Source organism: Solanum verrucosum, unplaced genomic scaffold, assembly GCF_900185275.1.
Source record: "Solanum verrucosum unplaced genomic scaffold, falcon-dt-bn FXZP01000289.1, whole genome shotgun sequence".
Lineage (NCBI taxonomy): Eukaryota > Viridiplantae > Streptophyta > Magnoliopsida > Solanales > Solanaceae > Solanum > Solanum verrucosum.
The window spans coordinates 185777-199409 of NW_026020016.1; the positions used below are offsets into that span (position 1 = coordinate 185777).

At 29.2% G+C, this 13633-nt stretch overlaps 1 protein-coding gene across 1 annotated transcript; it reads right to left on the bottom strand.

The window, feature by feature from the left end:
* Window positions 1-674: 674 nt before the first annotated feature.
* LOC125820950 (potassium transporter 5-like) lies at window positions 675-5837 on the bottom strand. Its single transcript, XM_049500373.1, has 8 exons — window positions 5672-5837; window positions 4504-4726; window positions 3770-4018; window positions 3391-3429; window positions 2673-2933; window positions 2534-2586; window positions 2312-2426; window positions 675-2146 (listed from the first exon to the last, which is right to left on the bottom strand). Exons 1-8 carry the CDS (start codon window positions 5819-5821, stop codon window positions 882-884), a joined length of 2355 nt encoding a protein of 784 aa, XP_049356330.1. The 5' UTR covers window positions 5822-5837; the 3' UTR covers window positions 675-881.
* Between the last annotated feature and the right edge of the window lie 7796 nt (window positions 5838-13633).

The following is a 13633-nucleotide window of genomic DNA, read 5'->3' on the forward strand; positions in this document are numbered from 1 at the left end:
AGGAGTAAAGAGCCAGCGAATTCAAATTCAAAACCTCTAATGAAGGATGATACTTAAATAAGGTCAATTAAACAATATTTACAGAAGTTTCCTCATTGGACTGATTGGAACAACAAAGAGGTTTAAGGCAAAAGGTTAGTTGTCAACACCATAACAAAAGAGATACTTAACGATATCTAATTGAGTTAAAAGCAATTGCATTTAGAGTCGTTAAATTTTTTAGCAGCTTTTATATAAGTGTTGACTATAAATACTCATATTTGTTATTGCTGTAAAATTCTTTATTTGTTATAGTGCGAGGAATATAATCAAAAGGAAAAACTTAAGATTATAATGAGACATTTTCAACCTACTTGGTGCTGAAATTGCATTGCCTATTGATGTACACAAGAGACAACAAAACCGTTAATTCAAGGTATCGTAAAAGGATAAAACATATCGAGATAGATTGTCACTTCATCGGAAAGAAGGTTCATTTGGGAATGGTGAAAACCTTACATGTGAATTGTGATCATTCTAAGTAACAATTAGCAGATATGCTAACAAAAGGCTCAACCAAGATTATCACAACATGAGTACTTGATGTCCAAGCTGATATTGTTCAATATACTTGTACGCACCAACTTGAGGGGGAGTATTGAGACTCAGATAACATCGTGCACGTGCAACACATGTAGAGATGTACACATAAGATCATTTGTATTAGATAGAGAGAATAATACATGTAAGGTCGATTAGCTAACTTCTGGAGTTACGCCCAAGGTACATTTAATAGGGTACATTTACATTACTCAAGCTTAAATTAGCACACTTTATTAAAGGATAGAAAAAGGTAAAACATACACAAAACGCAGAAATCATAATATTATTCACCTTGTTTATTATAGCTCATAAGTCATGCCAACCCTTAGAAGCCTTGTCTGAGGAATGGCCATAACTTTCTCCCCTTGCCTGAAATTCTTGCGCAAGAAATTATAACCATAATTGATAAAACCTTTCTTCACGAACGACGAATCTTGTTTAGCAATCACCTCTGCTTCTGCCAATAGATAGAACACTCCTTGATCCTTAGCTTTTTCGATAAATTGTATCTCTTCTTGTCCTGAAGCATTTGGATGCAACATTTGTATTCTACTCGATGAACGATTAGATTGAATGGAACGCGTTGATGGTGATGTTGTAGAATCCACTTCTTGTTGTTGTTGTTGCATATCTTCCTCTATGTGAACCCTGGATGTTTTTTCTCTATTCACAACTAGTTCATGTGCTTCAAGAATGTAATGTTCGTGTCTTACGAATTTGCTTAATTGTTCAACTAATTGATTTTCAAAATCCATTGTGTCACCAAGTTGATCTTTGTAGCCTAATCTGACTACACATCTGAATACCTTGTACTCTCTAGGCTCAACATGACGGAACAAGAAACGTTCTTGTAGTGCTACTTTACTTATAGGTATTGATTTGATTGACACGAGAACGATAACAGAGTGAACAGAGGGAATATTGGAGACAAAATGAGGGAAAATAGGTGGAATCCCCTGTACTAATTCAGAGTATAGTAGTCCAATTCCTGGTATTCTTTTGATGTCTGGATTATCAGACAAATCCCTAATGTACTCACTCGAAACCTTGTTGTTGAGCTCGAATTGGTATCGAAGTTTTTGAACATAATGCCAAGTTCCCATAATGATCACAAGCACGATTGAGAATACAATGGGTAGATAACCACCTTGAGTGAATTTTGCGAGCTGAGCAGAGAAATATGTTGATTCAACGGTAAGGTACACCGCGTAGAATAAGGTAATCCACCATATTCTCGTCTTCCATATAACAAGCATTACTAATGTAACCATATGTGTCGTTATGATTTCAGCACTAACGACAGCAATACCATAAGCATGTCCCAATTTTTCGGTTGTTTTGAAGCTAAAAGTAACTAAAACACAAGCAATCATGAGGAAGTAATTGAGTTCCGGGATGTATACTTGACCGCCATGTTTGGTTGATGTGTGAATTACCTTCACCCTTGGGAAACAACCTACGCTTTGTGCTTGAGCAACAATAGAAAAAGCTCCAGAAATCATCGCTTGACTTGCAATAATGGCTGCAGCAACAGCCACTACAAATGTTGGCCAGTAAAGTGGACCTGTAGTACAACAACACCAACAAAACTAGATTATGATGAATTGATCCATCACTTCATACGCTATAGACGTCAACAGAGTAATGAAACAACAATAATAACATACTCAGGTCTCAGTGTAGTTCCACGAGTAGGGTCTAGGGAGGGTAAGATGTACGCAAACCTTACCTGGAATAGAGTCATAGAAAGTGTTCTCCACATTTTCAGGGAATTTTGTGAGATAAGCAGCTTGGCCACTGTAAACTGAGAGTAAAGCTGGAAATACGAGACAACTGAAGCTTATCTGCGTTACATATATACAACATAATGAGTGAGTTCAATGGCATTAGGGGAAAGACTGCACCCTGAGGGATGTGATATAGACAGTCAACTCTAATGAACAAGACTTACTTGAATAGAACGCACACTGAAGTGACCTAAATCAGCAAACATAGCTTCGGATCCTGTAGAGTTACATAAAAATAGTCATTCAACACATGAAAACAGAGATATTATTCATACTGTCAGTATATATAAGTTAAATCCAAACCTGTAATGCAAAGGAAAACTCCGCCAAGAGAAATCCATCCCTTTTTACCGTTTCTTTTGAAGTAGTGAATAATATACATGGGATTAAAGGCGCGTAAGACGGTCACATCATACTTGAACAAGTTGTAGAGACCAATGCCACTTATGAACAAAAACCAAATGCATATGGCTGGAGCAAATGTATATCCAACCTTGTCTGTACCCAAACGTTGAACACTGAAAAGGACTATCAATATTGCTATGGAAATACCCATAACAGCCTCTGCAAAAAATATCTATCCATTAGTTATTCATGTCGAAGAGTGTAACCATCTCACCTAAGTAGTTAAAGAGTACTAGGTTTTGTTTATTTAATCACATTCTTAACACCCCGCCTCACGTGCAAGTGTGTAGCCATCTCATCATCAATATACACTTTTATTTACTTAATGATGTTTCCAACACGCTCCTCACTTGCGAGAGTGATATTTTTCATGAATCCAAACATGTGAAACTTGAAGACTCAACCTTTTATCTGCTCTGATACCATATGTTGAAGTGTGTGACCATTTGAAGTTGTTAGAAAGAACACTCTTTTAACTACTTAACTTAATAAAGCCTTTAACAATTTATTCATAAAAAAAAAAGGAGAAAGGGGGAAAATGATACTCTACATGTTTCAGTTCATGTGACACAATTCAACTGAATACAAAATTTAAAAAAGTGTAACGGATTATCACCTTGGCCTAGGGGCTTTATTCCACTTACGGCAGAGAGCACTGCATCATGAGAAAACACCAAATTAAACAAAACATGTACAATCAATCATATTATATATAAGTAGGTATACACTACACCAAAAATAATCTTTAGCAGCAATTAATTAACAGCAACAGTTTAGATGTCGCTAAATATGTTTTTTAAGAGACAATCAACACTCTTTGTAAATGTCTCCAAAGCTTATAGCAACATTAGATCCAACGGCAATTAATTAATGTTGTTAAAGGTTTTAACACTCTTTGTTAATATGTATATACGATTTGTTGATATTGCTGCTAAAAGTTATTTTTGTTGCAATGATATACGATTTGACATTATGTATGATATTTAATTGGTTACCTGAAATACAAGGAGTGAGAACTCCATCACCAATGACCATAGATGTTCCAAGAATGGCAAGAAAGACAAGAAAATTTTTGGCAAATTTACTCTTTTCCAAACTCTGTCTGACCCTCTGAGCTCTTTTAATATGATTGGATGGTATGTCCAAACTATAGTGTGAAAGTTCTCTGTCCTCTGGCTGTTGATTTGGTATCAGACTCACTTTTGCATATCGACACAATAAGGAATACAACGCAAATGCTCCCCCTACATGCAAAAGAAATTACGTATTGGGTTCATTTGAATTCAGTATTTTTGATGCACAATATAAATTTACATGTAGATATGGGCTTTTAAAATATATTAATGGATCACGTGTGAGAAAGACCAAATATACTCCTGAACTTTGAGAGAAATCAAATATTTTATCTTTTAATAAAATAATAAATTTAAAATTGATTTTTTTTCATTTTTGTAGGCCAAAAAGGGTAATATTTGCATCATTTGTGTAATGACATAGCTACTTTTTTAACAAGAGATATATATGTGCTAAATCACAAAATTGGAGGATATATTTGCATCTTTTCCTTATATAATATAACATTTATTTTGAAAAATAATAATCAAGGTTTTCATCAAAGTTTGACTTTAGATCATCAATAGAAATAAGCAGATCCTGATAGTGAAACGTTAATAAACTTCATGTCTAGTCAAACGTTTTTATATAAATTTAGTGGTATGTTGTAACTTACCATCGCCATTGTCGTTGGCCCATAAGACAATGAAGACATACTTAGTCATAGGTACAAGCATTATGGTATATATGATGAGGGAAAATACACCAAGAATGTCATCCTTGTGTTCAATTTTATCAGAAAAAACACTTGAAAACACATAGAGAGGAGAAGTCCCTATGTCTCCATAGATAACTCCTACTGACTGAAATGCTAAACTCAATATTGTCTTCCAATTAGCCTGCAATAATCATTAAGATTCAAGTCAACAACACAATTACCACTACAAAGCTTTTGTGGCGACTTTTCGTAGCGATTTATCTTATCGCCACAAAATGAGATGAATCAACGGCGAGAAATGTATAGGTTTAGCGGCGACCCTTGATTAGTTGTCATATTTTTCTTTTTAAGTATTAATTGATTAATTTTTGAAGTTAAGTTAGATCATATTAATTCAGTAGTTTAAAGTATTTAGATATTAAAAACTATACGAAAAATATTACAAATTGTAATTCTTATTATATCAACATAATAAAAAAATCCATATATTTTAAGACATTGATCAATATTTATGTACTTTATTTCTCGCAAGTAAAACAAGTGTTTCAAAATGAATAATACGAAGAAAAAAAAAATTATAACAGATTTAATTATACAAATGATATAGATAAAAAGTTACACTATATTTCAGCAGGGATAGATTCAGTATTTCAATATCAGATCCATCTGAACACAATATTTTTGAAGTGGAGTATAGATTTTAGGTAAAATGTAACCCTCAAAATTCTTTAGTAACAAATATTAGATCTGATCCTGTAATTTTAAAAGCTCAATCAGTTTAGTACTAAGGATCTAAAAGATCGAATCTTTTCGCCCACTTAAAATTTTGAATCTACCTGACACTTCGTGTAAACTCCCTTAGTTCCAATTTCAAATCAACACGATATTCAAGAAAGAAACAAAAACTCTAATGTAAACAAAACGGAACATTTGTATGGATATAAAACTCTTGAAACTCATGACCTTATAACATATCATAATATTTGTATAGTTACAAAAACTAACTTCTCATTAAGAATAAAGCATAAAGTTAAGTTTTTGAATACATAAACATATATCATTTTCTTGAAAATCAGACTATTATCAAAATAGTGTCACGTAAACTGAAACGATTAAATCCATATACCTTAGAGACATGTGTTGCTTGAGTTGAAGAAACTTTTCCAGCTTCCATGTTGAGAGAATCAACACGACCTAGCTTTGCCCATGATACTTTCTTATCTTTGAGTTGTTGCTGCCCTACATTAACTTCCTCTTCACTATTTGTGCTCTCCATATTGGTTAGTTTTAGTATTTCTTGTTCGTTTTTTTGAGTCCACATACACTTGTCTTTATATAAGCCCTCAAAACTCTCATCACCCTAAAAGTTGATCAATATTTTGACTTATTCTATTTTTACTCCCTCCTAATATAATATAATGTACTTGCATCAATTATTACAACCTTAAGGGTGTGTTTGCTATGCAATTATTATTATGTTTTTCAATTTTTTAATGTTTGATTGGTCGATAAATATTTTGTTTGAAAATAGTAAATTTCTTAAAATAAAATAAAAATGATAAAAATAGTGAAAATAAGTTTCATAATGACATTCCACCATGATTTTCTCATCTTAATCCTACCCCACCCCCACACATTTTGACTAATTTCAAGGAGAAAAAATTGGGTTGCTCCCTTAGTAAATCTGGGATAAAATTGAGTTAACAGATCTCGATCCAAGATAAATTCATGAGGAAGTGATAGATTTTTAGGATCTACTACCGTGTTTAGATAAAAATACATGTACTTGATAACCCCAACTCCATTCCATATAGTGTTCTCAAACAAAATAAATTAAAATTAGTTATGAACTTTGTTGTTCATCAGTAGCTAAATTGTTTATAGCTAACAAAACTTTCTGATAATGTTCGTGCTTAATAGGATTAATGATCGAATTTTTTGTTTAGCTACAAAACCTGTTCATTGATGATTCCTGTTTTTTAGTAATGCTTCCCTAAATTTACACACAAAATAAAATTGGGACAATACGATTTCCTTACTTATATGACTCTAAGAAACAAGTAAGAAATCCATATATTTTCTTATTCATTGATAATTCCTATTTTTAAGTAATGTTTCCCTAGATTTACACAAAAACAAAACAGGACAATATAATTTGCTTACTTATCTAATGATAAAAAACAAGTAAGAAATTCGTATATTTTCTGCAAAAATTTTAACATTGTCTATTATACCAAACACATCCTTAATATGACTAATAATTTTGTTTTTAATTATATACCTCATCATAATTGAGTATTATATAGTTTGTTATCTCCATCAAAGCCCTCGTGAAGGCGTCTTGGATCTTTCTACTTTATATATTTGTTTATAAATATGCCGTACACGGTACATACGCGCATGGCTATTATATGCATACCAACTACCCTTCATAAGTCACTACCTTCCCTAGGGCACATGGGGTTGAATACATGAATTTCGATACTCCGATCATCTCAATTTAAATGTCTTAATTTAACTAAATAGAAATTAAAGTTAAGAAATAGAGTAACTTAGAAAAAAACTTCAAAATAGTCTCTTATCTATGGGTTAGAATTCAAAGTCATTCTTAAATTTTCACATGGATCACTCCTCTCCCAAACTTTTGTCTATTTTCAATATTGATTTTATCCAAATTTTAATGTTCAATCGTCTTTTCATATATTTAGAAGAAATAATAACTTCATGTGAAAGAAGGTGAGAAGAGAACTTGTCCTTTTTTTTAAAAAAAAAACAAATGAGAGGTTCAACACGTCAATTTCACGTACAATAGTACGAAAAATTCTTTTCTTGCAACGTCGTCAATAAATTGATATAGTTTGACAATCAAAGGTACGCTCTTAGTTTAGCTGCAATAATATTTATACGGAACAAAACAATGTATTCTTCTTCTTATCTTCTCTAACATAGCATTATTATTTATACAAAAATATGTAACAAAAAAAACGAATAAACATTCCATACATAAAATTGTGGTCAAAATTAATGTTAAAAAATAGGCAAAAATTTGAAAGAGGACCAAAAATGCACTAATATTACAAACATGAGAGACTATTAGTGCTCCGTATAAAAGCATAAAGATATTTTGAGTCTTATTTTAAAAAATAAAGGACTATTTGAGTTTTTTCTCAAATAACTTATTTAATTCCTCCAACCAAACGGCCTCGATTCATGTATAATAGAGTAGCAGTATTGTATTATTTTTCCCTAATAATTAAGTCTGACCTTTGAATTATTCAAAAAATTAAGGATCTTAGATCATGTGTACTAGGTTGTACCCTGTAGGTATGTCAACACCCCCACCCACTAATTATCGTTAAAATTAAATAAATATTAATTAATTTTGAATTTATAATTTTTACTAAATAGCGAGTTAAAATTATAAGAGAATGTATTTAGTATTTCAGATAAATTAAGTCGGGATTAAAAGTTTATGAATTTTAAAGTTGTTACTAGATTCATAACGTATATGATTCAACATTCAAATTCACCTCAAATAAATTCAAAATATAAGGTTCATATATTATGATGTACAAATCTCAATTATTAATTTACCAAAATAACAACAAATTTAAAAACCCAATTTTGCAACAACAGCGTCCCGTAATTTTTTTTTTACTAAATGTTGAATCCAAAAATAAATAAATTGTGAATTCAACTTGCTCTTATTCAATCCTTTCCATTCTTTATACCTACTTTCTCCGTTTCTATTTACTTGTCAAATTTTGACTTTACACACTTATTAAGAAATTAATTATTGATACAGTCAGTTTATCATTTAACTCTTATTCAAAGATATTAACTCAATGTTAATAAATTGAGCGTTTAATAATAAAAAAAATTGTCCTTTCTTGATTTGTCAAAAATGACAAGAGTAAAGAGAAATCAAATTAGGAAACATTTGACATATATTTTTAAACATATAACGGACTTGCATTATTGCGTTTTAAAAAAAAGTCTTAACAACTGAATTCTTCAAGGAATTAAGTTGTTAAATCTTGGTATCAATGAAGTCAATCTTTTTTTTCTCCTCTAAGATGAAACATAATTAAATAAATAAAATTTTATTTTTTAATAACGTAATTTAAAATTTTTAAATGAGATGATCACACACTTTAATATGATATTAGTTTAAAGTTAACTCATTATTAAAAACAAAATTACTTGTTTGCCCCATAACAAAGAATTAGGTTCATACGTGAAGCCACGTGTTGCGATTAAAATAAAGTAATTTAAATTTTTTAAATGAAATGATTGCATATATATTTCAACGCCTCTCGTTCTTGGTATTTTAAATTAAAATATTGTAATAAGTGAAGGCTGACGACTTATACATATGACTTTCTTATTATATTTTACTAAGAAAAAGAGAGAGTTGACATTAGCTTGATAGATACAATTTTGGAAAAAGTTGTGATAATTGATATCACAGCAAAAAGTAAACAAGAGTGACATTATAATGAAGGGGAATTATTATTTTTATATAGAAGTACCTTTCTAAAGGGTAATTCAGATTTCTTATGGTTATGCCAATGCATCTATCAGGATCGATTCAACAAGATTGGAAGTCTAAAGAGAAACTTAAGAAAGGGGTCCTAATATTTTTTTAATCATATATACTTTTATTTAAAATCTATCTTTCTAGCTTTTTTAGATGTGAAGTCATTAATTAGTTATTGTTTTATAATCAATTTATTTTAATAGTTTCTTTTCAATTTGATAATATAGCTAATCCATTCAATCTCTCTTGAGACATTGTTGATCTTAAATAAGATTTAATCAATTTTAGTTTTTAAAAACTTCTTTCGGCTGAAGAACCGGTTACAGGAACTGTTAAGATTATTCTATAAGCAATATATGTATTTGAAAAAGAATCAAGTCTTTTTATTCAATTGAGTATTTTTATTAGCTCATTATCTTCTTCTTGGTATTATTTTCCTTAACACTTTTAATTCAAAAAATAAATCTAAACCATCAATATCAAAATAACTATAATATGTTAAAGAAAGTTCAAGGTTAAGACAATGTTTTTTTTTAAAGAAAAATTCGCATTATTTAGTGATCTCAATTTACCACTAAATAAGAAACCAAAAATATTTTCATATGCTTCAATTGGTTCAAATCTATTTTGACGTGAAAAAAATAACTTGATTTACTATATATATAAAGTAATCAACTCTAATTTCAAAGGGTTTGTGTTTCGTTATCAATATTTTCATCAAATTGTTTCTTACGAAATTCAGGTTCTATATTCATCTCATATACAATTTCCTTAGTAGAAATCATAGCACTCATAGTACATATAATTTTTTTTGAAAAAATAACATTTATAAGTAATTTTTACAAAAATGTAGGCTCTAAAAAATACGGGACCCCAAGCGATGGCTTTAGTGACCTAGGGATTAAACGATCCTGGCACTGGCCAATCAATACGGAGTTTGGTAAACTAATTGATCGGTTTTCTAGTTGAAGTATATTGAATACCATCGGTTGGTTTTGCTATGTAAAGCCAAGTGCTAGTTTGAAAAATTACCAGACTTTATTATCTGAAAGAAACGTGATTCTAAAATAGAATGATTTATAGTATCATTTTTATAAAGATTTATGTAGTTGTGGTAGTTATGGTAATTGGTGATGATTATAAATTGAGGTAACAATTGATTGTGATGATTAATAGTCATGGTGGATTGCAGATAGTGGTAAGTGGTAACGGATAATGGTGGGTATCAACGGTTAGCAGTGAAATGAATGAAGTAATTAAGCTAGTGACATGTCATCTTTGTAGAAATTATCGAATAAACATCTTAATGATATTAAAAATTTGTTATTGATATTATAATTGGTAACCCAAAATCATTTATTTTGAAAAAAAATAATACATTTTTGAAAAATTAAGCGTTAGAGTAAATCAGTAAAATTGTTTTTAAATGGAAGCAGAAGCAGTTTTTTCTATTGTTGAAACAAAAAGATATTTTTTTCAAGACTAAAATATTTCTTCCATATGTATGTATTTATCATATATCACTTATTAATTAATTAGCACATTTCATAAGTTTGGTTAAGTTTCATTTAAAAATTTATTTAATTATTTTTGTATAATAAATTTAATATTTTATTTTACATTTATATATTATTATTATATTTTATATTTATGTTACATATTATTTTGCAGAATTAGAGAAAAAGATAACAATAATATTTTTATAAAATTAGTAAAAAAATTAAGATTTCAGCTCTCCCAAAAAAGATATAAAAATAGAAAATTTGAATATGCACATTTTATGAATCTTATATTTATTTATTAAAATAAATAAATTTTAGTGATAGATGCCACCACTCTATCCAAATTAGTGCTGATAAAATGAGCCTATATTTTGGTAACCCGCTCAATCCGTCCATATTTTAATGAGTTGAGTGAGTGACTATTTAGATGGGTTAAATATGGGTTTAACTTTCAACTTTTATTCACTCAAAATTTATAATATCACCAAAAGTGTTGTAACTTCTCTTATTTTTTATGTTCGAATTATTCTTCTCTATATAATTGAAAAGGTGAAGTTTTTGACCCTCTAAAGAAATATATACTATATTACATATGCATTTTTTTGTTAATTATAATTATATTTTTTATTTGTTTAATTTTATATTGGATAACAATAATAGTGTAAACTGTAAAGTAAGCAAATCATGTATTAGTATTGATATTGTGTAAAGTTCCTTAAGCACGTTTACTCCTAAAATGCAAATATTCCCTTACTTTGAAATTAAAAATATTTTTTCCTTGTCATTACATAAATTTATTTTATATTGAAAAGTTATAGAATTTTTTTTTGACTTTGATGGTACAATAAAACTAAATAAAGTATTTTCAACATTTTTCATCTAAAAAAAAAGACTAAAATATTTTATCCATGTTAAATTCTAAAGTAAAGTACTATTTACTCATACTCATGAAACTATGAGTAAATATGAATAAACTTGTATTTTACCCAACTCATCTTCACCAATAGGAAATATAGACGGGTTGAATTATTACCCATTTTATATTGATCTATTTTCAACCTGCCCAAATTTTACTCAACCCACCTATTTATCACCACTAATCAAAATACATAAAATATTTTCTAATGAAATCTCACATCAAGGTGTTGGTTAAAGTTAATTGATGACCCAAATATTCATCAAAAAATTCCAACCTAATTTTGTATTGCAGCATCTCCCAACAGTAGGGTATATGTCTCCTTTGTCTTTTCTAGGAGTTGACTAAAATCAAATTAATAAGATAATATCACAACAATTGGGAATTTTTTATATTATATATACTCTTATATGTCTTAAATTATTTATAATGATTTTTCAAAATAATTGTGTTAAATTATTTGTTACTGTATTTTAAAACTTCAAGATAAAATTAATTATTTTTTTCATTTTACTTTAGCAGGAGTAGTAATTATTCTTAAAAAGTTACAAACATTTTAGTCAAGAATTGATGACACATAAAAAAAAATAAAAAAAATTTAATTTAAACATAAATAAAAGATAAAATAATCAACCTCTCATAATTAATGTTTTTTTAAGAAACATGTAAAAGCACACCATAAATAATTTAATACAAAAGAGTATATTATTATTAATTTTAGTTTATATTTAATTTTCATTATCCGTATTGAAGTTCGATTAATTTGAATTCGCGTCAGGTAGCTAGGATCTCATTCATGAGATAGTTAGTGTTCCCTACTAAAGATTTTGTTTTCATACCTAAAATTCGAATCAAGACTTATAGTTAAGAGAGGAGCGGAGGAGAAGCTTCATCGCATCACATTCTTTGAGGGGGATTATATTATTTTTGGAGGTTTTGGCCTAAGGTACATCGATTTAACTAAAGATTTGTACGACATGAAATAATTAAATGCTGATTTAAGCAATAAGATCTGTCTCCAATCCAACAGCTCTTTTTTTAACGATAATATTCATAACAAAAAAAAAATGCTTCAAGTTAATCTGTTTTATATTAATTTAATGTAGCACCCTATCACATTTTGAAATGTTTAAAGCTTAGGTTTTAAATGGAATCGATGATTAGGGGAGAGCATGGTATGGTACGGTACGATATTTGAAAGTTTTGATATTATAATTTTGGTATTCGATTTTTTAAATATTATATCAATTTAATTCTGTATGGTTCGGTATATTAAAGTTTGATTTTGGTATTCTAAAATATGGTAAATCGGTAAACATAATTTGTTTAACTTCAACTAATATATACTCGTATAATAGAGTAGAATGATTTCGACAACTAAAAAAAGGTCTCAATTGTATTATACTAACACATTACACATGTAGATATATACATGCAAAATAAAGTACAAACAACTCTGTTTGTTAATCAATTAAAATTCAAATACATTTCAATCAAAATAGAATAGTCAAAATTTCAACTTCTAAACATTTAGTTTGTTCTAATACTAGGTTGCATATTTGTTGGTATTTTAATAATATATATATGTTATTTATGTAACAATATACTTCGGTATGATATTCGGTATTTCAGTATGTTATTCTAAATACCAAATACCGTATCGAATACCAAAAAAATTAAAATGTATACCCTATACCATACCAAATATCATAATACTAAAATCATGGTATAAAAAAATTCGATATGATGTGGCAATTCGGTATATATCATACCATGCCCACCCCTATCGATGATGATGTTATTGATAAATATAAGATAAGACTTTTTGTTAAAGATGTTAGACAGTGCATGTTTTTTACATTAATTTAACTAGGGATGACAATGGGGCGGTGCGGGGCGGGGGCGGGGTTGGTTGAGATTAACCCGCAAAATTTTTAATCCCTCCCGCCTCCCCCATATAACAACTTTTTTTTATTTCCAACCCGCCAGACCTCACCCCGCATAATTTTTTAAATTTTTTTTTTTCTAGTTAAGTTTGATACTAAATATAAAATTAAAAAAAAATATTATTTTTTCATTAAGTTGTATTAATTTAATAGATAATGACTTAAAATTTTATTTTGTAGAGTT

Excerpts from the sequence above, each read along its gene's own strand:
- LOC125820950 (XM_049500373.1), bottom strand. The coding sequence starts at position 5,821 with ATGGAGAGCACAAATAGTGAAGAGGAAGTTAATGTAGGGCAGCAACAA. Across the intron at positions 4,019-4,503 it reads GGCCAACGACAATGGCGATG|GGGGAGCATTTGCGTTGTAT; the intron begins GTAAGTTACAAC and ends TTTTGCATGTAG. Across the intron at positions 2,427-2,533 it reads TCAGTGTGCGTTCTATTCAA|ATAAGCTTCAGTTGTCTCGT; the intron begins GTAAGTCTTGTT and ends TATGTAACGCAG.